This window comes from Anas acuta, chromosome 2, assembly GCF_963932015.1.
Source record: "Anas acuta chromosome 2, bAnaAcu1.1, whole genome shotgun sequence".
Classification (NCBI taxonomy): domain Eukaryota; kingdom Metazoa; phylum Chordata; class Aves; order Anseriformes; family Anatidae; genus Anas; species Anas acuta.
Genome location: NC_088980.1, coordinates 67,942,456 through 67,969,280, shown reverse-complemented (window position 1 = coordinate 67,969,280; position 26,825 = coordinate 67,942,456). Strand labels below are relative to the sequence as shown.

General features: G+C 37.0%; 1 protein-coding gene across 1 annotated transcript in view; it reads right to left on the bottom strand.

Moving 5' to 3' along the window:
• Positions 1-1,020: 1,020 nt before the first annotated feature.
• LOC137850562 (orofacial cleft 1 candidate gene 1 protein homolog) overlaps positions 1,021-26,825 on the bottom strand; it is a 76,122-nt gene continuing 50,317 nt past the window's right edge. Inside the window, exons 3-7 of the mRNA XM_068670766.1 lie at positions 21,459-21,525; positions 20,967-21,149; positions 9,550-9,636; positions 6,096-6,179; positions 1,021-1,275 (exon numbers count right to left, since the gene is read on the bottom strand). Of these exons, the coding sequence (XP_068526867.1) occupies positions 1,061-1,275; positions 6,096-6,179; positions 9,550-9,636; positions 20,967-21,149; positions 21,459-21,525 (636 nt within the window). The 3' untranslated portion in view covers positions 1,021-1,060. The remainder of the gene's footprint in view (positions 1,276-6,095; positions 6,180-9,549; positions 9,637-20,966; positions 21,150-21,458; positions 21,526-26,825) is intronic.

The window sequence follows — 26,825 nt, the reverse complement described above, 5'->3', positions numbered from 1 at the left end:
ACCCAAACTTAGTTGAAGTACAGACTCTCAACAGACTATAACCTCTTCTGGAAAGGTGCAGTATCCCGAGTTCATCTATTCCCAGATTCCTTCTCCATCAGTGCCAAGAAGCAGGTGATTTTCTTGATACTGAGCCTTTTTCCCTTTTTTTTCCTCCCATTTTGTGTTCTCAGAACAATATTCCCTAAACCACCTCCTACCCATGATGCATACAGCAATGAAAAAGTCAGCTGGAAGGAAATACAGCCACACCAGGGTTAAGACAGAAGCACCAAAGAAAGAAATTGTGTCCCCCACCAACATGAGCTAGGCAATGATGAGGTTTAGTCCTACAATGAAAATTAAAAAAAAAAAAAAATCTTCTGAAAATAAAAGAAAGCTTTGATCACCATCAGTCACTGAATAGCCTATTTTAAGCCCATCAGAGCCAGTGCACTGTTCTCATGTTGCTAATTAAAAATGATAGATTCATCAATTAATCTCTTTTCCTGTCCCCTTGTCTCGGTATGAGATTTTTCAAAGGGACAAATGGTAGTTAGGTGCCCAAAGAATCATTTCAACCCTGAAAATTTGCACCTTTGTCAACATAAACCTGACCTTGTCTCTTCAGACTGTGAAATGACAGAAAGAAAACCATAGGAAAACCATAATCTTACACAATGATTTATAAATTGAGAATAATTTTAGCTTCTCTACAATAAATATTGTTACATAAATCCTTCCTGGGTTCCAATCTGAACTTCCTTGTTGATAGATGAATAAGCCTCTGTTAAATTTTTCAGAGAGAGATATCCTAAGCTTAGACTCTTGATTGAAACTCAATTGCTCAATATTTACTGTGGAGCAGTCAGAGACACCCCACTGTTTAGGAAAGGAGCAGTGAAGGCAATCTATTTTTAATCATATTGAAATGGAGACAAAGGCTCTGCTGCTAGCTTAGCAAAGTTCCAGAGACATAAAGCTGGCCAATGAAATTGGTTACCTTTTTCCTTCACAGCATATGTATCACTAGGCAGTCAAATAGAATGGGGGTGTACAAGGTTAACAAGCTAGCATCATGTTATGAAGCCAGTGATAAAATTGTCTTATAGTTCTTAACTCTGACCTGTTCCAGTGAAAAGCTGCCAAGCAGAATTATGTCATCCTGAACATCTCTCTCAAACTGTTTGATATATGAAGGAATCACTTCATCTTCAAGTTCCCTGTGAAGGTCACATGTCTTACTGAAGCTGACAGGCATCACGGAATCTGGAAAATCTTCACTGGTGACACGGGCTGCTTGAAACAAAAGAGGCAGATTCTCACTTAGCAAATGAGATTTCATTCATTGATTTGTACTCCTCATTTGTGATGTTTGGCCCACCAAAACTTAAAAACAATGACGCATATGCTGTAAAATTACTAGAAATGAATAACCATGAAAACACTGGCAGATTCCAAGTACCATTACCAAGAATATGGAATACTATCCTCAAAAGCAACATCAGGAACAAATGTAGCATGTGCAGCTTTTTCTGTAAGAGGTTAAAAAAGGGGTGCAATGCATGTCTATGGTCACTTCACTTCCCAGTAAATTTTAAAGGAATTTTGGTTTGGAATGACTTTGGCTTTCACTCCTTGGGAAGATTAGGAATAACTTCAGTTGTAAGGGAGGCTTTGGTTCCTCCCTAAGGGAGCCATACCGAGCATTTCATCTTCCTCCCACTCACCCGAGAGAATCAGATTCCTTCCCAAGGTGTGTGTGTGCAACTCCCGCCTAATTAATTGGGTCCGGTTTTGCTCTCACCCACATCATTCCATTGATTTCACTGCCATGATGTATGCAGAACCAAAAGGTATGTGCTGTATATACATAAAAATAAATCCCATTCATAAAGCTAACCTCACAGACAAACTGTTTCCTTTCTTTACTCCAATTCAATATGCTACTTAAAAACATATCTTCTCATTGATATCTGCTACAGTACACACATTAAAGACAATTATTTTTGCTCGTTCCTCTATATTAAGATCACTGAGATATGACATATATCACGCTGTCCACATCTGACTTCATATTTCTGTGTGTAAGTGCATGTTTTAATAGTTATCTGACTTTCCCTGCAAAAAAAATGGCATATCTAGTTATTTGCCTTCCTCTTTGTCCATCCTAAGACATGAAAACAGTTAGAAGATTTTTTTATCCTGCCCCTTTGAAGTCTCTCGTTCTCTAATGAAGACCAGAAAAGGAAAGATAAAACTAAGGCTATTAAAATTTTCAGTTTTGCTCACTACTCATTGTGCAATGACTTTAATTGTTGAGCCTCCTGAGTACTTAAATCACCTCAGTGCCACCAACACACAGGAAGTAGTTTTTTATTTAATTACAACAGGATACAAATTCAAAATCATGTTAGGGGAAGCGTACAGTAGATATAAACAACCGAAACCATTACCTTAGGGTACACGGAATCTCTTTGCGTAGCATCTTACAAACGTAATGAAAAGTGATTTGACCTACAACTATTAACAGGAAAAAAAAAAAAAGAAGAAGAAGAAAAAGATATTTACATTTAAATTTCCTGTAACTTTAAGGGTTTGGCTAGCACAGAAAAAATCCAGGAAGTGCTGGAAAAGAAAACGTTGCCAACAGCAGAGGATGCAGCATTGCCTGTTCCCTTCCATACTGTGTTGACACAATGGGACATATGCTCAGCTGGTGTAAATCATCTGACTTACTGCTTTCACAAGAGCACTGCAAGCTTACATCATGGAAGGGACAGTACATTCCTATTTCAGATCCTCTGAGCGTAGATTGGCTATATATACAAAAAGAATAAAAACATTCAGTCTGCAAAGGCAACAATACAGTGATTTGGTAGAACTGACTATTACTGACTATATACTTTTGGTGTTTGTTATATTTGTGAGGAATTCTATCCAGTGAATTCAATTTGGTTGGAAGACACCAGGCTCATTAACAAGAGTTTTGTGGAAAAAGAAGAAAAGAAGAGAGAGAACATTTTCTAAAGCCTTTTCAAGGGAAGTAACTGCTAAAAATGCAAACATAAATTATGGTTTAGTTTTGAAAAGTATTTGGTGAAAATATACATACAGTCATTTAAGCACAGATAAAAAAATAAAAATTAAAATAATGTATACAGTATTAGCTTGGCTGCTTGTAACTTCATTTACACCTGCACTTGTCCATCAGGTAGCAGTGGTTTGAATACTGAGATGAAAATTTAAAGGACAGGTTCAACAGCATATTATACCTAAACACAGGTTTGAAGGTATAAAGTACTTATAAAATCCATAAGGAAAATGCATTTTGGCTACTTGGTTCTAGAAGACTGTATAAACTGTAGCTAAAAGAGAACATCACCAAAGGCCATCAAACAACTGTAATCCTGCAAAACATTTTACTTTATTTTTTCTCTTGCTGCCAAAGCATAATATAATAAAAATTGTTTTCTATGATATGGCACCTGGCATCATTTTAAACGTACATGGACCACAATCTTACAAAAAAAAACAGACAACCAATATTGTCTTTTAGATTATTTATAATATGATTTAATACGTACCATAAGAGTGACCAACATGTTACCCAGTGGAAAATGTTTTAAGTATGCAATGATATAAGTTCTGAGAGATACATTCTTTCTTTTCCTTTGGAGATCATCTATTAATTAGGACTGTATGACTGTGATTTTTCAGTTCAGTGGTCAAATTTAAAAAAAAAAAAAAAAAAAAGGAAACCATTCTGTAAGAGTGGAACCAAATGAATCCTAGTTTTCTATGGATTTTCTGATGTCTAATAAGGGTCAAGCTCCCATATTAGTTTTTCCCTCGGTGGAGACATTAATAACACTTGTCTGCTCTGCTCAGCTGCCCACTTCCATAAAAACTGGTAGGGAAGTCAGACCTGAGAGAATTGTTCTCTGGGGGGGGGGGGGGGGGGGGGAGAAGAAAAAAAAAAGAAAAAAAAAGCTGAGGGGGGGCGAGGAGGAAAACAGATTCAAAAATTTGTAGGAAGAACCACAGACAAGCAGGAATAATATAGCCCATACATGCACACAGAGGTGGAGACTGCACAATCCTTGTTTCCTCATGAAAGTCCTGCTCTTTTCAGGGTTTTATTCACCAAAGCCAAAAATTCTGCCAGGATTCGATGGAGCATTCCATCATCCATAGCACTACCTCTGATATCCATTATGGTTCTTTTAGAAATAAAAGTGCTAAGAGAGAAGACAGCAGCAGACTGCTTTAGTTCCCACATTCATAGTATTCACAAAGGCTCTGATGTGCTTGTGGAGTGCAAGACACACCTCTCAGTAGCTTTGCTTGCCTTTGAATTAAATCATTGAGCTGGCAGCAAGGTCAGGGCTCCAAGGACTAGTCTGTGCATGATGCCCACCCGCTCAGCAGGCTCAAAGTGAGATCACCATCATCAAAGCACACCACATGCATTCAAATGGTTTTGGTCAAGTCTAAGTCAGTTGTCCAAGACCCTTCTAAAGACCAATGAAAAAGGGAGGAACTGCTTCTAGAGTGTAATTAGTCTGTTTAATTAAGAGGTGCGTGTGTGAGGTGGGCTGAACCACTGTCTGAAAGACCTTCTCTCCTCCCTTCCCATGGCTTCAGGGGGAGCCCCACTCCCTGCAGCTAACTGTCAAAACACTAATGGAAAGAATACTGGACCCTACCTGAGGGCAGCCTATAAATTACATTAGGACATTTTCCTTAATCTCACAGGGATATTTTAAACAAACAGATTAAAACTATTGAAGACCATGAAATACCATAAATGTTGGTAGAGGGGGACAACTTAAGTACTACAGGTAGAGACCCCATGACCATCTTTCCTATAGAATCAACATTGACTTCACCACAGCCAAGCAACAAGTTTTCTTGTTTGTTTGTTTGTTTGTTTACTTAATCTATGTTGTTATATGAAGCAGCAATCAACCTGCAGCATTTCTGTAAGCTTTCTCAGCAACGAGGAGCTCCATATCAACATGCACCAATGTGGGACTTGCTAATAATTTGTTAAAGGTTTTTGCTTAAACTATCTGCATGAATTAGCTATGCTTGTACTTTCTTCTTTTCCTTGCATTTAAAGTAAGACAAAATAGGTTTCAAAGATGTAACTGATATGACTAGTCCAAGCTCAAGGGATTTTGCAACCCCAGGTCAATGAAATCCTTTAGCTCTTCTAGAACAAAGTTGCTTACAAGCTCAATTGTCAGGAAATATGTTGCAACTCCTGGAGCTCCAGCGCTGTAGCCAACAACTTGTTCTGTCCCTCTGACAGAGTAGGTGCTGAGAAAATAAAATATGACTAGAAGCCACATACAGTACAAAGAACAGAAAATAATTTTGCACAAAAGACTGGAAAGGTGGTTGGGGTGGGTGGGGAGAAGACACATTGAGTGGAATACCCAAAAACACAAGGGTAGCCATGAGCTGAGGCTTGTTTACACATCTCTTATTCTAGGATGAAGCCTAGGAGAACAGCAGGTATGGACCTTCTGTAAAGGCTGTGGTGGTAGCACTTTCATGAATCAAGTGGATGTTAAAAATGGCTGCAAAAATAAGTACAGCCAAAGTAAAAATGTTGTCTGGAGGTAAAAATTATTTTCTCTTACTCTTTGTTGTTTCTACTGTAGACGAAACATCCATTTGGTATTCCTCACAAAGCCACAAAAGACATTTTCTAACTTGTCTGTTAGTGTAAATTCTTGTGAAGATAACCTCAAATACTGTATGACGTGACCAGTACATCTGACAAATAGACCACCCATTTATGGATGCTTAAATAAAGACTTAGATTTCTAGCATTAAACACGTAAGCAAGGACTTTTCCAATCTTCATTTGTTTGGGTGGAATTCAACATACAGTGAAGCAGTCTAAAGAAAGCATGCCACTGAAGTTACACTTAAAACCACATAAATGCAACTCAAAATGAAAACATTTGGGGGAAAAGGTTTTACAGGCTCACATTAAAATCAATATCCTTTTTTCTTCTGAGTTCAAGATTACCCACTCTCCTCCCCACATCCAGACACAAGAGAGTTTTGTCTTCCTTTATGCAAATAGTTTTGTTATTTACCTTGGGAGTCCACCATCTCGCTTTCTTCCTCTAGAAAATTCATCAGTTTACCATATCGGATTTGCTCCTCAAATTTCACAGGATCTTTTGGGGGAAAATAAATAAATAAATAAATCAGCAAGATATCTATTGTTTCTTTGTTTCTTCCAGTAGTATTTCATGGCATATTATTTTGAACTATAAATAAACATATACAAATACAAAAGAAACCCTTTGAAACACAAAGATTAGTTTTTATAGTGATAGCTTCATTGCAGAGCTGTCATGTTCTTCTGAATTATGACAGAGTTTAAAGTAAAAAATATTTAATTGCACACTTTTCAAGGGTGATCAATATTATATCTTGGTCCGTACTGAAACCGTTTTTCTGATGGATGGATTCTATTTGATTCATAATAAAAATCAAAGTACCTCATTTCTTCTCTAATATGATTTTGGATATTTATTAAAAATTTTACCTTGCTGTCCATAAAGATAACATTTCTAGTGTAAGAAGACTTTACAATATGCAGTGGTATTACAATATGTTGCAGGTCTATCATTCAAATTCCCAATAACATCTACAGATTTTTAAACAGAGCAAGGGTCACACACACGTATGTACCTTTTTCCATGAGACCTAAAAGCACTTCAAATGTCTATATTTAAGAGAGAAATGACCAGCTGAGACTATTCATGTCACCCAGACTCTGGCTTTCTAAGTCATCAGTGAAAGTAGGCTGGTAGAAGACTAAAGTGTACCTAAGGTAGGTGAACTTTTTATCTACAAATTACATAGGGTGACTCTGTTTAAATGAAATGTTCACTTGAGGGTAGAGGAGGAAAGGCAAACCTATAATGGGGGGTTGTTTCTTCTCAGGGCGTTATCAACTCAAATTTCCAGAACAAGTTTTATTTATCAAGTATAGAAAAGATAATTGCTAATATCGCAATTTTGACAGAAAAGTCCATTAAAGAATACCCCTATGACCTCATTGAAATTGCACTTAACATTGTACAAGATTTGTGAAGATTTGTTTTTTACTGGCTATTCTCTTTGGTTCTGACTAGGTTATGTCATAAGAGCTATGTAACTTTAAAGTGTGCACAGAATTCTTCATCTTGTTCTGCTTCTGTCTCTTGTTAGTGGCCACTTATGGCTAGATGGAAAGAGAAGGCAATTGCATGTGGTCTCCAATCAGACGATCACCATCTAGGACCAGATTACAGTTCTGACTATCCTTTTTAAACTGTGTCCAATACATACAAATGCAGTTCCACTTATTTGACGCTTCTACAAGGAAAAGATGGAAACCGGGCATAGAACCATTTGTGAGTATATGGGATAGTGAGTTGTTGAGATGTCTGGCATCAGATTAAGGGATGGACAAATTCAGAGAACTACTATGAAACTGACATTATGACATCCCCACACTAACTTCACTGGCTCCACTTTGATTTAGTTATCCTACAAAATTTAGGAGGAAGCCATGGAGAATTCTACATTTTGTAAAAGACATTATTACAGGGAAAAAAAAAAAAAAAAGATATTACGCACACATACTCCAAATAGCTAGGTATTTTAGGGCTTTAGATAAATTCTAGTGAAGCTCTGTTTTGTTTCTGAAGAACCATACTGTTTTTCTGCCCAATATCAAAATGGACTATACAAGAGAATGCAAAGAAAAATTCACCTGAAACTGCAGTGTCTTGCCTTCAACATGCAGTCCAAAAGGTTCTAGGCAAAACATGACTAACAGAAGATAAGAAAATATAAATAAGTAGAAAGAACAGAATTCTCCACAGCATACTACAGCTTCAAATATTAAGAGAAAGGTGGGGTGGTAATCTGTAATAGAATGTCACATTTGTGACATGCAGGTATGCATTATTTCTCTCAGAGAAATGCTTCCATCCAACCTGCAACCTACCACTGTCCTTGGCAGAGATGTTAGTCACTATAACATTTTAATTGCTCTAGCTGTTCTGCAGATCTTAACACAGCCAACCTGAGGCCAGCACCATCCCTAACAAGCTTGCAATAAAGAGGCCTTTCCCCAACCTCTGAGTGAGAGTTTTGCCAGGGAAGAAAAAGGAAGAGCACCAAAGGACAGCCATGCAAAGACCTCAAGTCTGGTCTGATATGCAAGTGCCTAAACTTAACTCTTCCTCCACCACCCACAACTGGATGGACTTAGAGCTTTCATTTTTTCCAAATTATTAAAAAAAAAAACAAAACTCTTAATTCTCTGGATATGAAGCAAATCATGACTCATGATGACTATTCATAAGATGCACCAAAGCAGTATTGACAAGAAAAATTCTTTCACTTAAAAACTCTGAGACAGAAGTTGACTTCTAAGGTATGTCATTGTCCTACACAAGTAATGGGGAAATTAGAGTTGTATGTGATTTGCCCTTGATAAACCTAAAATCATCATCTTTTTTTCACCGGTACACAGAAATTCAAATTACTGATGTGTACTAGAGCCTGCTTTTTTTTTTTTTTTTCAGTTACATGTTTTTGCCTCCAAAATTTAAATCTTGATATCTACTCAAAATAAAAAATGTCATGAGTTCCAAAGTGAACTATTTTGAGATATTGCAGTAGACAAATTTTCACACCTACACTTTTTTTTTTCTACATTTGACTACAACTGTGTCTCTAGAGAGGTTCTGCAGTAGAAATAATTACAAGGATTGAAAAAGTGAACGGCCGGGAAGGTAACAATGTGGAAATCAGTCTTGCGTGCTATCAGGTTGTTTAACAGGAGCTGGGCCAAAACATTCTGTGCACAGCTAAGAACTTCATTACCATGATAATGTTCTTACTTAAGTCCATGCAAATTCAGGCAGGCCCGTTCCCACCCTTTTTATTTAAAAGCAAAGGAGAATTTCCTCAGCTCAGAGCAAAAGACAATACTTCCTAGTTAATCTCTCTCATACTTAGGCATAACTTCTGTTCTCCCCATACCACAGAGTCACACCCTCCTACTCCTTGTACCTACAGACAACAAAGCTGAATATCTTGGCTAAACTGGTGAAAAGAAAACCAAAAGAGGCCTCCTGTTATGCTGACAACTGTTACAGACCCTGGGGTTTCACTTCTGTTAGGCAAGCAGACGTTCAGCTTAATGACAAAATTGTTCTCAAACAAGGACTTTGGGATGCAAAAAAGCTGGACTAACTAGGTTAATTAAAGAGAACACAGGGTAGACAGTTTTCTTGGAGTGTGCTTCATTGTTATTACTATAATAAGCTGAGTGAATACAGCACAGCCTCAGTTTTACCAGCTCACTGTCCTTGATCAAAGACTATGTATACTGCCTATCATGTCCAGAGCAGGTAAGACTTATAATTTAAATTGTAAACTTCAATATTTAAATGAAACTGCATATGTGATCTTTGTCACCTAATTTTCATAAATGGAAAAGAATATTCTGACACCAAAATTACATACTTAATTCTGCCTCACCTTCTTCACTGACCTCCATCCCACACTGCCTTGGGTTTATTTCCTCATCCATCAGCAGGTCAAAGTAATTTCTGCTGTATTCATTTCCTGTGGAAAGCACATGAAGTAAGGGTCAGTGATTATTAGAAGCACATGAACCAAAATGTTAATTTTGAAATTGACACCAGCAAGCACAGGGGCATTTTTTGCTACTTTATAAGCTTAATTTTTTTTAACAAGTCTTCTAAGCCTACTAGTACTGCAATTATCATCTTGTGAAAGGTCAGAAAAGGTAGTTCTGGAAACAAGTGTACTTTATGTTACTTTTACTTGGGAACTAATGAGAAAAATTCTCAAGTTTAGATGACTGAATGATAAGAAAAAAATATAAATATCCAACATCCCCAACATAAGCCAAATTATTCTTGAAACACATTTTATAAATGAATTACCGATGCTGCAGACAAATTTGTGTTTCACAGCTGACCCCTCCAATTTCATCAGTTTTAAATTTCACCACTGAGGTTTCAACGTCTGGTGCATCTTTAATACTGTATTCAACCAGAGAAGTGTTTAATTACAGAGGAGATACTAGAATACTGCCTCATTAATCTGAACAGCAATTATATTCAGTTGGGCTAGGTAGATAATCCAAGATTTTGATGGGATAAAAACGCTCATTTTAGCACTTTCCATTTCAACAGCTAGTTGTATCCATTCGTCAGAAACTAATCAAGTTCACACACACACACACACACACACACACACAAAGTATTTTGTTAGACTTATCAAGGAATAATGCAGCATCTAGTTGCCTGGAGGAACTCCAAGTACCATCAGCCCAAAGAAATCTTTTTACACAAGGGGGATAGGGGAGATTTTTTTTCTCTCAAAATATGTCCTTCCTTCAGAAAAGTGCTACTCGATTAAAACCACTCTTATATTCATTGAGTTTGTGAACACAGTAAATTATTATTAAACAGAGGAAAAAATAAAATAGTTAGGACTATAACAAATTGTAAAATTGCTTGAGCAGGCACAAATCTATATCCTAGAAAGTACATAAGAACTAAATGTGTGAGGGGGTTAATTTATCCAAGACACACTATAGTAGTCTACAGTATATTTGGTTTAGGATCAAAAATAATCTGAACAGCAGCTCCTTCTCAGAGACTAAATGAAACTTTGATATGAAACTAGGTTTAATTTATATTTCTGGACTGGCACATTTTGACTGTCAGTCTCTGTTCTTTCAATGTAGTAAGTACAAGAACTGAAAATTTGCTTTACCTTGAGGTCTCAATAAAGAAAAAATAAATGAGTTTCATTTTTGTTACTTTATCTGTCAACAACTACTAGGCTAGTATGAATCTTGGCAGTATGTAATCAAAGTCTTATGTACTGCAATAACAGAGCCATTCTACCTTATTCACTGTAATTGTTTTTCTCTAGCACAAAATACCGTGATGTTATATGAACACCCTTTCACATGTTGGTAAAATAATTCACCCATGTGCTAAAGAAGAAAATGATGATGCATCTCTCTGTTCAGTTAATTCATAGCTATAAATGTAAATAGTTATACGTTGCAACCATATAAGCAATATGCAGTTAGCACATAGGGCTTCTGTATGGTCTCAGTACCACAATAGCTATTACTGAATTTTAATACCCTGTGTTCTTTATCCCTTGGGTTTAGTATTAAACTCTGAGGAACAGACTTGCAGAACTCTTCTGGACAGAATAACTGGCATTTAGGAGGAAGTGTCATGTTATATTTGAGTCTACAAGGCATGGAAACCATTATTCTAAAAAGAGATACATGGACAAAAAACATTAAACAGATTGCTCTTTGGTCCTCTTTAAAAAAAAAAAAAAAAAAAAAAAAAAAAAAAACTCACTTCTTAGAAGTGAGTACAAAACACTTCATCCATGGCTACAGCTCTGTGAGAACCACACACAACTGGAGATACTAAATTGTGCAGAAGTAAAAAGAACAACCAGGTTTGATCTCTCCATAGCAATGTACTGCTTTTTTAATTTTAATTTATTTTAATTTAAAACTCACATAGGTAGAATGAATACTAACTGTCAGAATCACCTCCTTATGATGATTTTAAAGAGAATAAGACATTTTAAAATATAGAACACCACAGAAGACTTGCAGAGAGGCTTTCTGAAGAGAAGTAATCTCTGCAAACCTTAGATTGCTGCTCTTGTCCTGTTGCTTTTTTTTTGTTTTGTTTTGTTTTGTTTTTCCTCCCAGCTCAACATACCCTGAGAACTGAACCACACAGTTACAGGTAGGATATGCAGCTCTGGACTCAGCTGATTTTCAGGTATGGAAGGGGTAGAGGGAGTTAACTTTAGATTTAAAATACAAAATTATCAATTTTAGTCAACATAACATACTGCCCAAAGCATTTTACTAATAACATTTTGTGAGCATGTGAATGGATTACTAATCATTTCATGTTTGCTTTTGGAAATATTTGAAAGTGTATAACATGTAAATTAACAGTCCACTAAGGAATTCACATTACTCTACTTCACGGTATAGACACAGTAAAGCAAATGTTAATACAGAGCTTGCTTGCAGGTATTTTGAACAGCAATGTACAGCTTAGTGCTTTCAGACAGCAAGTTACTTTGAACATCTCCTCCTGTGAAGAGCTAGTCAACTTTGGATATGTGAGTCTTTTCTTTGAACCAGATGTTCACTCAAACCAATAACTCAATTGGAAGCCCTATTCACTCCCTCAAAATTATGTTACCTTGTGGAAAACAAAATGGATGATTCAGGAAATCAGAACTGAAGAACAAAACGAGAATAATCTATAAATTCAAATAAAACTGGAAAGAAAGGTGTTGGCACAACAGTGACCAGGTGGGAATTTATACAGTTTAATTACGGGAAGAGGAGTTGCTAATAAAATTATCGTAATCCTCAGATGCAGCCCAGGGGACTACATACATTTTACTAAGACTGTATGAAACTCTAAGACGGATTTTAAGCTAAGATGTCTGTAATCAATTATACAGTCTACATCCTGAGAATACCACAGAAATGGCATGACTAAGTTACATTTCTGCAAGGTCTTCTACCCTGCAAGAAAATCAGATAGTCTATACTGATAACATATCAAGTGTACAAAAAGAAATTTCAATGATGGACAATTATTCCATTGTCCCTCATATTGTATTATTGATCTGTGTTTTAAGTTTAACAACAAAACTACATTGGAGTGGTTGAACTTCTCCTAACCAAAGTAAAAATAAAGAAATTACTAATAACCAAGTGGCTGATTAATAAAAGCTTAAGTAAGCTTTCTCAGATGCTTGTTTTCAGAGTGATGCTTGGGACAAAAGCAAAAATTTCTGCATAGATCAAATTTTGTTATAAAACAGTGCACAGATTATGATCTCAGCCAACTTGCCTTAATGAGTTTCAGCTCTCCCTTTTCAGGTAGCTGTGTGGTCAACAGAGCTCTCTACCAATGACTTGGCAAAACATTAGTTGGGTTGTTTATAAGGAAACTCTTAAAGATCTTTTGAATAAGTTGGGGGCATCTTAGAAAGATGAATTCCAGTATGAGAAACCATTTTACCTAAAGTGCACTTGAAACACAATGATGAAGCTATGCAGATACACTTTAAGCAGACCAAGTATAAGATTCTGTATTTGCATATATCCTGGTTTCTTTAGAAGAACAATATGCATCTGTGTGAACCAAAGCAGTGTCCTGGGGTCAAACCTGAATATCCTCTAAGTGAGGTGCCTAACTCAACTTGGCCAGCAAGAGCTAAGGTTTGGAATCAGGAGAAAATGGAAAGAAGGGTTCCACCTCCCACATTTCTCTTTGTTTCACTTCATTTATTTGTATTTTTAGAAAAAAAAAGTCTAAAGAATAAGTCAAAATCAAGTATAGTATAAGAGAGTATAAGACAGAAGCCCCCTCTAAAAATTGAAAAGTGAAGATGTGAAGAAAAAAAAAACCAAAATGAATTTAAAAGCTCTTGAATGATTTAAAACTGGAAAATAATTAAGGAAAGTTTGAAACTTTTATAAGAAAACATTATGAGGATTATTCCAAAATTTTGTATTATATTTACTCACATCTAAATGTTAGGAAGTTTTTAAAAAAATAATAATAATTTTGAATAACAGTGATTGACATGTAATCCACAAAACAAAAGTAATTCTCTGTGAAGTTACCTCCACTTCAGCTTGTGGCCATTACAAATGCCTTTACTGAAATTTATATAAGCCAATCTATGTCACGTATAAAAGCCAGACAGCTTGAATAACATAAGTTACTGTATCAGATTTATATCTAAAATAGTCATCTGTAGGTATAGATATTATTTATATTATTCTAGATGCAGATCTAAAATAAGATTCCATTGTGGATTATTACCAAATACATCAGAAGGTGGACAGTTTTACACAGAACTTCACATTTTAATGAGTACTAGGAAGAATTCAATGAAAAATTGGGCTTTAACGGCCTCCTCAAATTCAAGACCATGACGCAAGAGCCTGGACTGTAGATTATATCTTGAAAACACAGCTTGTTAAGATACTATCATCAACAGTTGACTTTTCAATTTTTAAAAAGTTTTAAAGGTATCATATGTAATTTTTCTTATCCTTAGTAGAGACCATAGGTAATGAGTAAACCACATAACTGTGTCTGATGTTTATATTGCAAGTCTTGAATAAACTCACTTGTCAGTTTTGACAGGATGCTGGCAAAGGGTCTGCGCACAAGCCTAAGCAGCATGCCCAGCACTTGGAAAACACCATAGTCATCTCACTCATCTTTCTTTCCATGACTCCGCTCCAGGAAGACTTACCACATATATCTCTATGCAGACATACAGCATTAATTAGCTTTTTTTTTCTTTTTCTTTTCTTTTTTTTTTTTCAGAGAGTCCTGTGCCAAGGAACACCAGTGTGAGACCTGGGGAAATGTTGCCGATTGAAGACATGAATAAAGATTTACGGATGATGATAGAGCTCATTAGGAATGATATTAGCTAACGTGACACGTCAATTGAGAAAATGGATACAGAGTGCTACCAGGTAAGCAGGCTCAGCTGGTTCCAGCAAGGGAACCTGCAGAAAGCAGTAAGAAGTTTGAGGGTCCTACAGCCCTACTACAAAGCAAATAATTCCCAAGTACAATCTGTTAGCTTTAAAATATATATTTAGTCACCTTCTAAAAGAGTATTTCCCAATTATAAAATGCATCCATTCTACACAATTCTTCTCCCCATACCTTTCACAAATTTAATCTTAGCACATAACTTAGATGAGTGGTATAGTATCCTTGTTGTTGAAATTGCATGCAATGGATCACGTTTTGCACACTACATTACACCAGTTCTGCTGATTTAAATGGGATTACACATTGGGTAATTCAACGCAAAATTACTTCCAATGACAACTCTTTTTATTCCTATGCATACATGGTGATCCATCATGCCCTGCATACTGGGTTTGGCATTTCCATTTCAAGTCCCTGTTGAAATCAGAAAGCATGGAACCACATACACACAACTTGAATTATTAGATATCAACTTTTTGTTGTTGCTTCAGAAAAAAAGTGTATATTTTTAATTCATACTTCTGGTTCCATCCATTATGAAAATATTTTTGTCCAATGCAAATGCCAGTGTCACAAGCTCCCATTTTCTTTACATGCAAATAAACAAGAATTCCTAGCAGTTGAGTTTTTTCATCTGTGCTTACTGTCTCTGCAGTGGGCATCTAATATCTCTTCAGAATTCAGTTAGATTCTGTTCAAAAAGCCTCAGCTCCCAGTTCTCTTAACAGACTAATTTTGATGCACTTGCTGATATTTTTATTATGAAGTTGATATCCTACATGGCTCCTTCCCAAAGTCTGTTTTGTCTGCATATTGCCAGATTGAGGTTCTCACCCAGTTACGTGCTTGAGCAGGAAAGGTCCTATTTTGCCCTGCCACAGCTGAACTACCTTCAGCAGTAACTCTTCCCTAAGCAAAGGCTTTTCTCTACTTTGGCTTTTGATAAGGAGTACAACAGCTCTATTTTGCAGTGTGATGTTCCCTACAAAGTGCAGGCAGCACTGTGTTAGATACATACAGCCTAGCTCCACAGCTAGGAGGTGGTGCAGTAGAGCACTGCATATAAAACTAATTTGCTCCCAGAAACAGTATATCCATGTTAATGCCATGCTGTACCTATGCTAATTAGAATTGTTTTTAGTTTTCAATTGAACAAGCTTTCTTCCCTCCCCCTCCCCTCCACTCCCCCCCCCCACCTTTTTAAATGCTGTTAATCTCTGTGGGCAAATGATATGAGATGTTAACAGTGCCTGTTGCAAATAAAATGGTAGAATTAATTAGGACTTTTGATTTTAGGAGATATGCAAGTTTTGAAAAAAGATTTGTTTATTGGGGGTGATAGAAAAAAATGAACACTTGTCATCTGGAGACAATTCAACTTGAATCATAAAAATTTATGGTCAGACTGCCTCTAGACTTTGCACAAGTATGCAGGATACAGAAGACAACTAGCTTTTCTTTCATCTCATATGCAAAAGCCATGGAGTATCATGGTATCTGAAGGTCTCTGTACAACCAACTCTGAAGGGGCTAGATGCAAGGCAGATCATGCAATGGGAGGATGCTTGGACAGCACCAAGTCTGGATGCTGCAGCTTGCATGTGTAACTGGCACCCCAGAAAGAACACAGTCTAATTTGTTGTGACATATATTCTCTCTCCATGCGAGGGCTGGAAATTTTACTTATCTTGTAGAAATGTGAACAGTGCCATCCCATAGGACTTTTGCCAGGATTAGCTGGACCTGTTCTGTGGCTGTAACAAACACTGAGTAGTACAAACTGCTATAAGCCACTAACCTATTATCTGATCACAGTTACCAAGGATCTGAATGCTGAAAAAGATTTATATTTGTTTTACAAGCCTATGATAAAATGCTAAGTACATACATATCCCTTTGTTAAGGGATTGCTTGTGACATACATCATCCAGCTGAGGTTGAGCAACTGCCCTCATGTTCTGCCTTCAGCCAAACACAGCACATTCCTGGAAGTTTGGCACAACAGTTAGCTAGAAGATCTTTGCTGGGCAGAGACTTTAGCAAGACAGTCTGAACATATGTGAACTGTCCCAAGAGTTATGGACTTAAGTCCTTCTGGAAATAAGAGAAAAGCCAATAGGTGCTCACCTTAATATCAGGTGCCTGAGCTCATGTGTTTTGGGTGACCACCAGATTTGGGTGACCTGACCCCAAACCTTTTTCACAGGGAAATTTGCCTATTTGACCTCCCACTGGGATAGCCAACATGAAAAATTCTTGCAAATTCAATACTTGCTGAGTTGAATAAAGGGAGAAATGGAGAATGAAGAGATGGTTGGATGTAGTCACAATGAAACTGAGTATTTTCAGGAAAAATAAATAAATTGCACAATTTGGCAAAGATAAGACCCCTGCTAGGCAACCTTAATTTCATGAGAAAGAAACAAAAATGATGGTTAGGAGTGATCAAAAAATGACAGTGTATCATAAAGACAAAATAGGGTAGAACCCACTGTAACCAATTAGCTGGCTGATAATCACAAGATAAATCTCAGTAAATAACCAGCTCCCTTGGGTCACTGTAATATTTAACAGCAGTACCAGGTCTTCATCACATAAGAGTAAGGATGGAAAGCAGGCAGCAGAATGTTACACAACAACCTATTTCTGAATAATGGTCTACTGATTATGTTAAAATTTGTAATATGGCCCATCATAGAAAATATGACTGTGTGAAGCACAGAACAGCATGACGGAGTGATGGAAGAAGGATCAGAGGTTTCAATTCTATTTCTATCACAGGCCTCCAGGGTGACTGCATCATGCTCTTCCTCAGTTTCCCCACAAGAAAACCAAGCAGGAGACTTGCACTTTGAGTCCCAAGAGCAGTCCCCACCAATCTAGTATGAAAGTTGAAAAAGCCTTTAATTAAATCTTTTCAGTATTTTTTTTCACAATTATCAAAGGCAAAAATCCGTTCACAAACTCTTTCATTTTCAGATAATCTACTGTTATCTGGGGAAAGGAAATGTAAAAGTCAATATAGCTCCAACACACCTGCGAATGAAGGTGTTTAGGGGCCAGATGCAAGCAAGCTGCAATATAATGGGCTGTTTCATCCCTAAAAAGTCTGTGTATTCTGCACATTGTGCCAAATTTCAGGAACATGTTTTCAGGCTGCCTCAAACACAGAGCTGAATATTAACACTTCCTTGCAGTATCCTTAACATGGAAGTGTGTGAGAAGACAACTCAAAAGCAGGTGGACATTTTCCTAGAGAACACTTCCCTCCATCAATTGCTGGCAGAAGAATGGGCTACAACACTTACAAGATGAAGGAAATGATTGAAGCCCTGTAGCTATTATTTGCTGCCTTTGAGGACACAGGTGATGGGTGGGAATACAATGGAAAGGCAATGCCATCTCATGCCCTGCCTCCAAGTACATAGCCTGAAAATCCAGCCTGTTTATGTAGTGTGTTGAACCTGTAATCTGCTAAATGCTGTGATTAAATAATTGTGTGCTTAAGGTTATAACTGCTTTTGCATTCTGCAGTTTAACACCAATCTTTAAAGTTGCTATTCCACACTGAGTAAGTAACCTAATCTCAGCCTGGTGTCTGAGAACTAAAGGAGAACTTGGTGGTTGTGGAGGGGAGGAAATCCTAAAAGGATGTGTATTTTATTGGCATCTGGGGAAGAAAAGTGGAGAAAAAAATGAATGGAAACAGTAGTAGAGTAAAATATGTTTATTTTACACAGGCTGTGTTGTTGTGTTTGGCAAGCATTTCCCTTCAGGAAACCTGGCATGAAGTGTAGAAAAGGCTGTCGCTTTACAGGCTGAGGTAACAAGCCTTGCATGTACATGTGGTAATCCTCACCTAGGGCAGGAGCTTCCAGGGTGGCGTTAAGCCTTGCCTCCTAGGAACCAGCAGAGATGGGGTAAAGACTTTGGTCTTAAAACGTCTCTTGTTAACTCCACAGTGTCTCCTGAGATCTAATGGCAGAAGAAAGGAAGCTGATCGAGTTAGCACCACACTAGATGGGGGTAGTTTTCACATGCATTTTTGCTGCAAGCTGAAATAGAAGCAACTATGAGGATGAAGCAAAGCAAAGACAGGCAGGTTGAAGGAACAGGTTCCCTGGGCTCTGTTGGACCCAAACCACATGAAGGGCACTGCTGCAAGAAGGGACAAACTATTCATAACCTAGTCTTCACTTCAGACTGTGAAATACTATCAGTTACTACTACAATCATGCAATGCTACATCTATGTAGTTGGCTTTTCCCTTTCCCTCCTTAATGAAGTATTATTACACTTGGGGATGGGGAATATTAGCTCAGGAAGTACCAGAAGGTTTAGCTCAATTTTTCTCAGGTTTCTGGACAGGCTTGAAGCTGTTGTTTTATTAACAGTCCTTGATAAGTTTGAAATGGCCCCTGTGACTGCCAAACAAGTCCTGACATAAGTTAGACTAAGAATAATTTAATGCAAGATTGGACCAGATGATCTGTAGAGGTATCTTCCAATCTAGACTTTTTTATGATGGCATAAATGGATGATTTTATTTTTTTATTTTTTAATAGCTGCATGACTTAGAGGCAGAGCTATGTGAATAACTGGTCTTTTGGTTAACTGGATGAACGGAAGGCTGAGGAGGAATAGACACTGCTAGGGGAAAAAAAATCAACTCTTTTCAACAATTAAAAACTATGATAACACTTAGCTGAATATTAACGTGTTGCATTCAAGGCAAAATGTAACATTTCTGCTCCTTCCACAAATATTATGTTCAGTTAGGTGTTTTTTGTTTGTTTGTTTTGTTTTGTTAAACAAAATGCTACTGTGGATGAAATATCAAAAATATTTAAGAACACATTTCAGGTTTTAGAAAAATAAAAATGTTCCTTTCTTGGAGAAATTATTCATGAATTTCTGAAGAAGTGACTGAAAGCGTGGATAGTCTCCAGTGAGCCCAACTTCATTTTTGCCAGATAGAATATTTCATTAAAAAACAATCAATCCCTTTGTCCACTTAATCACTGTTCTGACAGGCTGGCAAAGGAAAGACAGGGAATTTCTGCTCCATGTGGCACTATGTAGTCACATGAAGGCTAAATGGAAAGACAAACCTAATTTTGCAAGAGGCCATCAGAAGCCATGGGCTCTCCAGTCCTGTGACGATAAAATCTTAACACAACAAAGTTCAGAGTTTTAAAAGCAAACGCCTAAAGTTCAGCTCACAAGCCTGTACTTACGCATTTAAATACCTGTGTTGGTTACTCAAAGGTACTCAGCAAGGAGCATCACTGCTTGGGAGCGTAATCGGAAATGCTAGGTGAGCAGGACATTTCAAAGCCATACCATTTACTCTGGTTCCTTTGTAAAATTCAGGCTTTGGATGCACATTTACATATTCATGGATGCTCACAGTCCACTTGAAGATGATGAGATTACACAGTCCGATACAGTGGTGTTTTCAGTGGGTATTTAGGGAAGATTGAGTCTGACTTCAAGCACTCTTGCTCTTACTTTAAATCTTAGCTAAGATATTCCCCATATATCTCATGAGATGCCTTCAAATTCTAAAGTTATTTTCCTATTTTACTAAGTAAAAATAACCATTTGTCATAACATTCAATACTAATAATAATTCAAAATGGAGCAATTAATAGGTTAAAAGACACCAAATTTCTGTGATAGGAAAAGTGATGTATCAGTGAAGCTCTTTGTAGTTTGAACTAGCCTAAAACATAAACAGATTGCTTTGCAAGGTAGTATCTCTTTTGGATGCTGTATCAAGTCTGAGCTTAAAAGACACGGGTATTATACCGTCACTCCCCTGGACAAGCTCTGTGAGCAGGACTCTCTGCGAAAAATATCTGAGCACAAGTGGCTGAAAAATATAATGAAGCAGAGGCAATATGCTGATTGACTGAGGGCATGTGGGAGATCTGAGGACAACAATCAGTTATGGATCTGTAAGCTGTTTAAAACTACTCAGTGCTTGGGAGCCAGCAAGGGAGCAGCATCTGTGTGCTGCAGTGCCTCCAAAATCCAACCTGGTACAAATTAACAGGACGTGCTACAAAAAGAACTGCCTCCCTGCACTCCCAGCTGCTGGCAGGGAGTACCATGCAACTTGCATCCCCATTAAGCCAGTTGAGCATGAAGACAGAACACAGGTCCTTAAACATATGGTCACCTGATGTTTTCAGCAGTATTTTGGGCTTTCAGGGGTGGTTGTTTGGACATGTCAGGATGGGAACGCCCAGCAGAGCGTGCAGGTTAGAGGAGGAATGCAGCCACTGTCACTCCATTTGAGGGTAATCCAGTTTGATGCCTCACCTCTTGGTTCAGCATGGGCTTGCAGCCTCAGTTTTTGTTGGTGAGCTGCAAGGGTGCTATGCAGCTTGTCATGTCTAATAACTTCCTCTTCTGAAGTCTGATATGCTGAAAGATCTGTGCTGCTGATGTTAAAAGCTGGATTTTCAATGCCTTCTGTTGCTGCTCTCTCTCTCTCTTCTTTTACTATGGAAAACAAGGAGGTCAGAAGAGCACATTATAGCAAAGTGTATTTCAATGACAAGCAGAAAATTCCTTCTAGTAATTCCTTTGCTGAAAGACTCAAGTGTATCATCCTCAAATGTCGCCAAAACAGAATTAGGTTAAAATTAACTCTAAAAAAAAAAAAAAAAAAAAAAAAGAATAAATGATTAAAATAATTACAAATTGCACCCTGACAAGCAAGAGCAAAATTTCGCCCACAGCCATTTGTCTGTAATTAGTTAATTAATCCTTACACAAATTATGAGCAATAACTCATCAAGCAAGGCTCACCCATCAGAAATTCAGCCGACTTAGATTTCTTCTGCTTAGTTTGCTTCAGAGCCTTCTGCTGGAACTTCTGGAGGGAAATTGTTAAATGAATAAGTTAGCTAAAGAATGAAGATCATCCTTTATGATCCACAACTAACACAGTATTTTAAATATGGGATGGCATTGAAATGTCATTTAATTTACATCTCTGCTAAAGGGGTCAAACACTAATTGAACAACAGAAGTGGAAGAATTAAATAAAATAGAAGAAAAGTTAAAATAAATGCCAAATGAAGGTCACATTAAAATACTTGTTGTATGTGTGTGTTTTTAACAATTTTAATTAATGCAAAGAAACCTCAACAAATGAAAAACATTATAAGGCTTGTCTTTACAGCATGCATTCAGCAGCAACTGCTTTATTTCACTTGCAGAACTTCAACGCTTCATTTAGAAAAGTTTGGTTATGCAGAATATTTGCAGAAAGGCTTCTCTGACATCCCTCCTTCTGCATTTCCTAGGTTCACTTACATAATCAGTTTATTTGTTCATCACAGGGCAGATAAAAATGAAGGAGCTCTACCCTCTCATATGAGAGGATAAAATAAAATCAAACACAAATAATTTACATCTAGATGTCACGAAAGAGATTACAGTCCAGGGGTGAGAGGAGGCAGGATTCATTACAACAGTGAAAAGTTGATTTAGAATTAGAGACATGCCAACAGAGCTACAGTGAAAACAAATAATGAGAGATCTTGGAGGAGCTCAACTCTGACAAGTTCCAATTCCTGTAGGGAAGCAAGGCCCAGAAGAAACATGGTCACACTAGTAACAGCAGGAAGGCCCAAGTGCTAAATTCCATCTTGGTATAATGCCTTGCACAGCACTAGCAATATGGGCTCCTGTGTAGATACAGATCCCTGAAATGGACACTAGCAGTCATAGCAGGCAAAAATTATCTAAAACAAAGCACATCTGGGAATATTAATTAAAGCCAAAATCAAAGCAAGAAAACAGTTCAGACCCTTTTATTTTTCTAATGTCATATGGCAGTTCCTGAAATGAGTTTTGTTTTTTTTTTAAACCTGTTGCTTAATTGTTCGGTGATAAAGACCAGTCCTGGCAACGTAGCTCCTGGAAACTGTCAATACAAAAGGATTAATTACAAGAATCATTGAAAAAATGCAATTTTTAAAGAATCTATCTTTTCCATTTGATTGTGGGTGTCAATTTCCAGTAAAAAAAAAAAAATACACACTTGCAGCAGACACAATCAATAAATCTGTCAAAAACAACTGAACCATAGTACTGGCAGGTTAATATCTATCTATCTGTATCTAATATAATATCTTGATATATACGCATACCTGAATATATGTTAGTCTGAAAACAGTAGAATTCCTCTAAACTAAGATGATTTCTGTCCTCTTTAAAGGTAAATGATTTATTTATTTATTTTTAAAAAGGCAGACTAAACACATTCTGGAAACTACAATAAATGCCAAAGCAATGGAATAAATTCTTACAAGCTGTGTGCAGCACAAATGAAGTAAATGATAATTTTGACAAGGGTTCACTAGGTTCAGAAACTCACCATACTGCTTTTGATTTTTTCTGCTACTGAAAATTCTTTCAAAAATACACATTAGCTCAGTTAGTATCGTTATAATTATCGTTATAATATCACTTCTGCAATATGAAAGTATTTCTGTATTCCTTGCATACCATAACAATTTAATTTAGTTTTAAAGATCCCACCAGTATTTGTAACAATGTTGCATGACAATTCTTCTTATTAAACTCTATATAATCAAAACACAAACCTGTTAACTTTACATTAATAAAGCATACAACATCTAGACAAATATTCTGGGGCAAATTTTCAACTGCATTACTTTCTATGTATACACATATTCCTTCTTCATGTCACACTTCCGCAGCAAAACAAATTGTGGACTGTATTTGTCATGGTTACCTTTCAATTATTATAGCCTGTAAGACATACAAATGTTCTTTCACAGAGGAAAAAAAAAAAATAAAAGCGAAAAAAAAAATAAAAGCAAAAAAAAAAGTACTATTGTGAGGTTTTATTATTATTAGTTTTCAGTAATCAGTATAGTTAGCACCAAAAATTGTTTTGGATGGACACGGTAGTCTATGTTCTTTGGCACTGTTCACTTAAGTGCAGATTAGTATTTTTAAGTACTCAATGCAATATGGTTGTGATTTTTATTTACAAAGAACTTCAAAAGAAGTGATGCTCTTGGTTCTTAACATGAGCACCTTTGAAAAGGTGTTTTTCATGAGTCTATATTTTTAGAATGAAAGTAATACCTGATATTCTACAGCAGAGTGAAATTCTTCAGGGTTACTTCTCGAAGTAACTCAATAATGGAGTATTTCAGTGGTGTTTGAGTAATCAACACAAGTTCTTGCCACTTTGTGGTTCAGAAGAAGACATTCTCCTTTTTCTCCTTTCATACCTACCTCCAGAAAATTTCCCCATCCTTCTCTTTTAAACATGGGCACCTTTAAGTGCTATGAATTGCATCCTTTTTTTTTTTTTTCCTTTCTCTTAGGTTTCCTTTCCCAGCCCTCCCCCATCCATCCCTTACAATACTTTGTCTTCTCATCAGAGAGAAGGCACAAAATTATCCAGTAACATTTTATATTAATTTTATCATTAGTTACTACTAGTTAATTTATGTATTTACGCAAATTTATGTCTAAAGTGATTGTTCTTTAATCAGTTTATGTGTACCTACAAAATTTCAGTTTCCAATAGCAAATAAAAGATCTTTTCACTGACCACATGCCATACTTTCAGGCAAATGTCCAGTTATGTGACCATACCCAAAAGAACACACATGAATGTGCATCCATACAAAAAAAACACATCTTCTAATTGTAGGACATTATCCAAAAATAAACATAAAAGGCATTTATTATAATAACGTTCTATCACTTGAGGCCAGAATCTCAGGTGAGACGAAGGCTTTGCTGATTTACACTTGCTGTGGAATTGATCCATCTTACATCCACAAAGACTATGCCATCCTCAACTGGCACATAGAAAAGGGGTATCCAGTGTTCACAAAGTCAAATGAAAGCTTGAAGCTTCTGATGATATCAATTCATCCTATGTCAGCTCTGCCAAAGATGGTGAGAAATAAAATCTTGCCTTCTAAATTTTTTTATTTATTTTTTTTAATCTTCATTGTAGTGCATTATGGCAAAGACAGGGGTATATAGAAGAGGCTAATCACAATGCAAACTAATCATGTAATTCAAACAGCCTAAACCTTTACACGCCTTTTTGCAGTTACTGCACACACTGTTGGCATTAAAATGTGCAGCCTGCTTTCCAATACTAATTTAAACAAAAGAAAGTGGGAGTATCTGAACTTGGGGAACCCAGATCTGTGTGAGTGCAGTGAGAACTGCAACAGCAGCAGCAGCAGTGAGGGAAGAAAAAAAAAAAAAACTCATTTATAACCAGTGACAACTAAAACCTATGAAGTTTTTAAAAGAATGTGATTGTTGTCAAAAGGAATTGGGTAAAACAATGCTGTGTTCAGCTCTGGTTCCACTCAAAGCTGTGGCTGAGGGGCTCTGGGAAAGCTGCTGGAAGGCTGGTGGGCGCAGACCAGCAAGAAAGTGAATTTTGCATACTGTACGGATCATCGCTCAGTTCAGGGCAGTCATATTGAATCTGTGATCAACCAATTGTGCTTCATGAAACCGTCAGCCCTCATTTACGTCTAGCTGTTTTCTTCTGTCCTGCTGTAAACAAGCTCTGCTCTGAGCTGTCTCCCTACCCTTATCTGCTTACGAAGATCACACAGACAGACCTCATCAGCAGCCTTAGAGTTAAAGTTAAAGTTACTGCTTCCAGACAGCAGTCCCCATGCAAGCTGGAAGTCAAAAAGAAGAGCAACTTTGGAATGACAGAATTTTAGTTCCTTTTAGGAAATGCATACCTTAGATTCATACACATACTGGCATGTTATGTCTCTTTCATGAAATTAAATTAGGTGTTCTTAATATGAACAACTGTTTCTAACATCAGCAAACTAGCTCAGCAGATTCATCCTTTTTTTTTGTTGTTGTTGTTTGTTTTGTTTTGTTTTGTTTTGTTTTCCCTTTGGGGCCTTGTCTGAATACAGCCAAAAGAGAAGTAGCTGGAAATATTGTCAAACTGCTAGGGCTCCAAGAACCTAATAATGCCTGAAATGCTCTAAGGAGTGTAATGATGGTAAACAGGAACAGGTATGTTGGCTTCTGTTCTCATTTACTTCAGTGAGAGCATTAGCCTTTAAACATAAAGCAGAGCACAGTTTTCAAAGAATGATCCTCGAGCATAAAAAGGGATGGAGCCTTACTAAAAACATATTCCTCTGTGAGCATGGACACAAATGCGTTAGTTGGTATTTACAGCATTTATTTCTTGTAACCAGCTGGTATGTCCCTGTTAAGGCTTTCCTTTATGCAGCTGGAGCTGGAACCTTTTCCCTTCTCCTAGCCTATTACTTTTGTCTATTTAAGGGATGGCAGCCAAAGAGAAACAGCTTGTAATTTGCACCTGTCTGCTTTAAGCACTCCACATTAGATTTTACAGAGAGCAAACTCTTCACTGCTAATGAGAATGACACTTGGTAGGGTCAAACACATTTTTTAGCTGACTCTGCAGCAATTAAAATAAATAAATAAATAAATAAATACCTGCTTCATTTCAGACTGTTCTTGCTAGAAAATGAGGCTAAAGGGAAAAGCCCTGTTGAAAAAAAGCAGCTTCTGTGAAAGATGTAACCTTATGAGTCTATAACGTAATGTTGGGCACAGCTAGTCATGACTGATCCTGTGCACTGCGATGGAGGAATTCAGATTCCATGCAGTAAAATTCAGATTCGTTTCAGAAAATGGCCACGTGCAAAGAATTCTCCTGAATTTCTACATGCTGGGCTGCCTTTTGAGGACTCACAGTATGCTTAGCTACCTATAGGTTTGGGTCTATGAGGAAGGTGTTCTCTGAGAATTAAAATAATAGAAGTCAGTGCTTCACTCCTGTTCCAGAGGTGTGCAAACTGGACTGCTCTGCAGAGATGCACTATGTAGAGTATGAAGGAGAAAAGGTGTAAATCAAGTGACTAATCCACGTGATCTTTGTCTTACATAAACTATCATAGCATAGATTTATCATATATATCATATATCATAGCATATCATAGCATAGCATAGCATAGATAACATAGATTTTTTTTCTTGCTAGAAAACAAGCACTGTTTGCAGTCAACTGTGATATCAGCTACAATTACACTGAACAAAATAACAATTACACTGGCATATGAGTTTATCTATTAAGAGGCAGTCTTTTTCTTGCCTAGT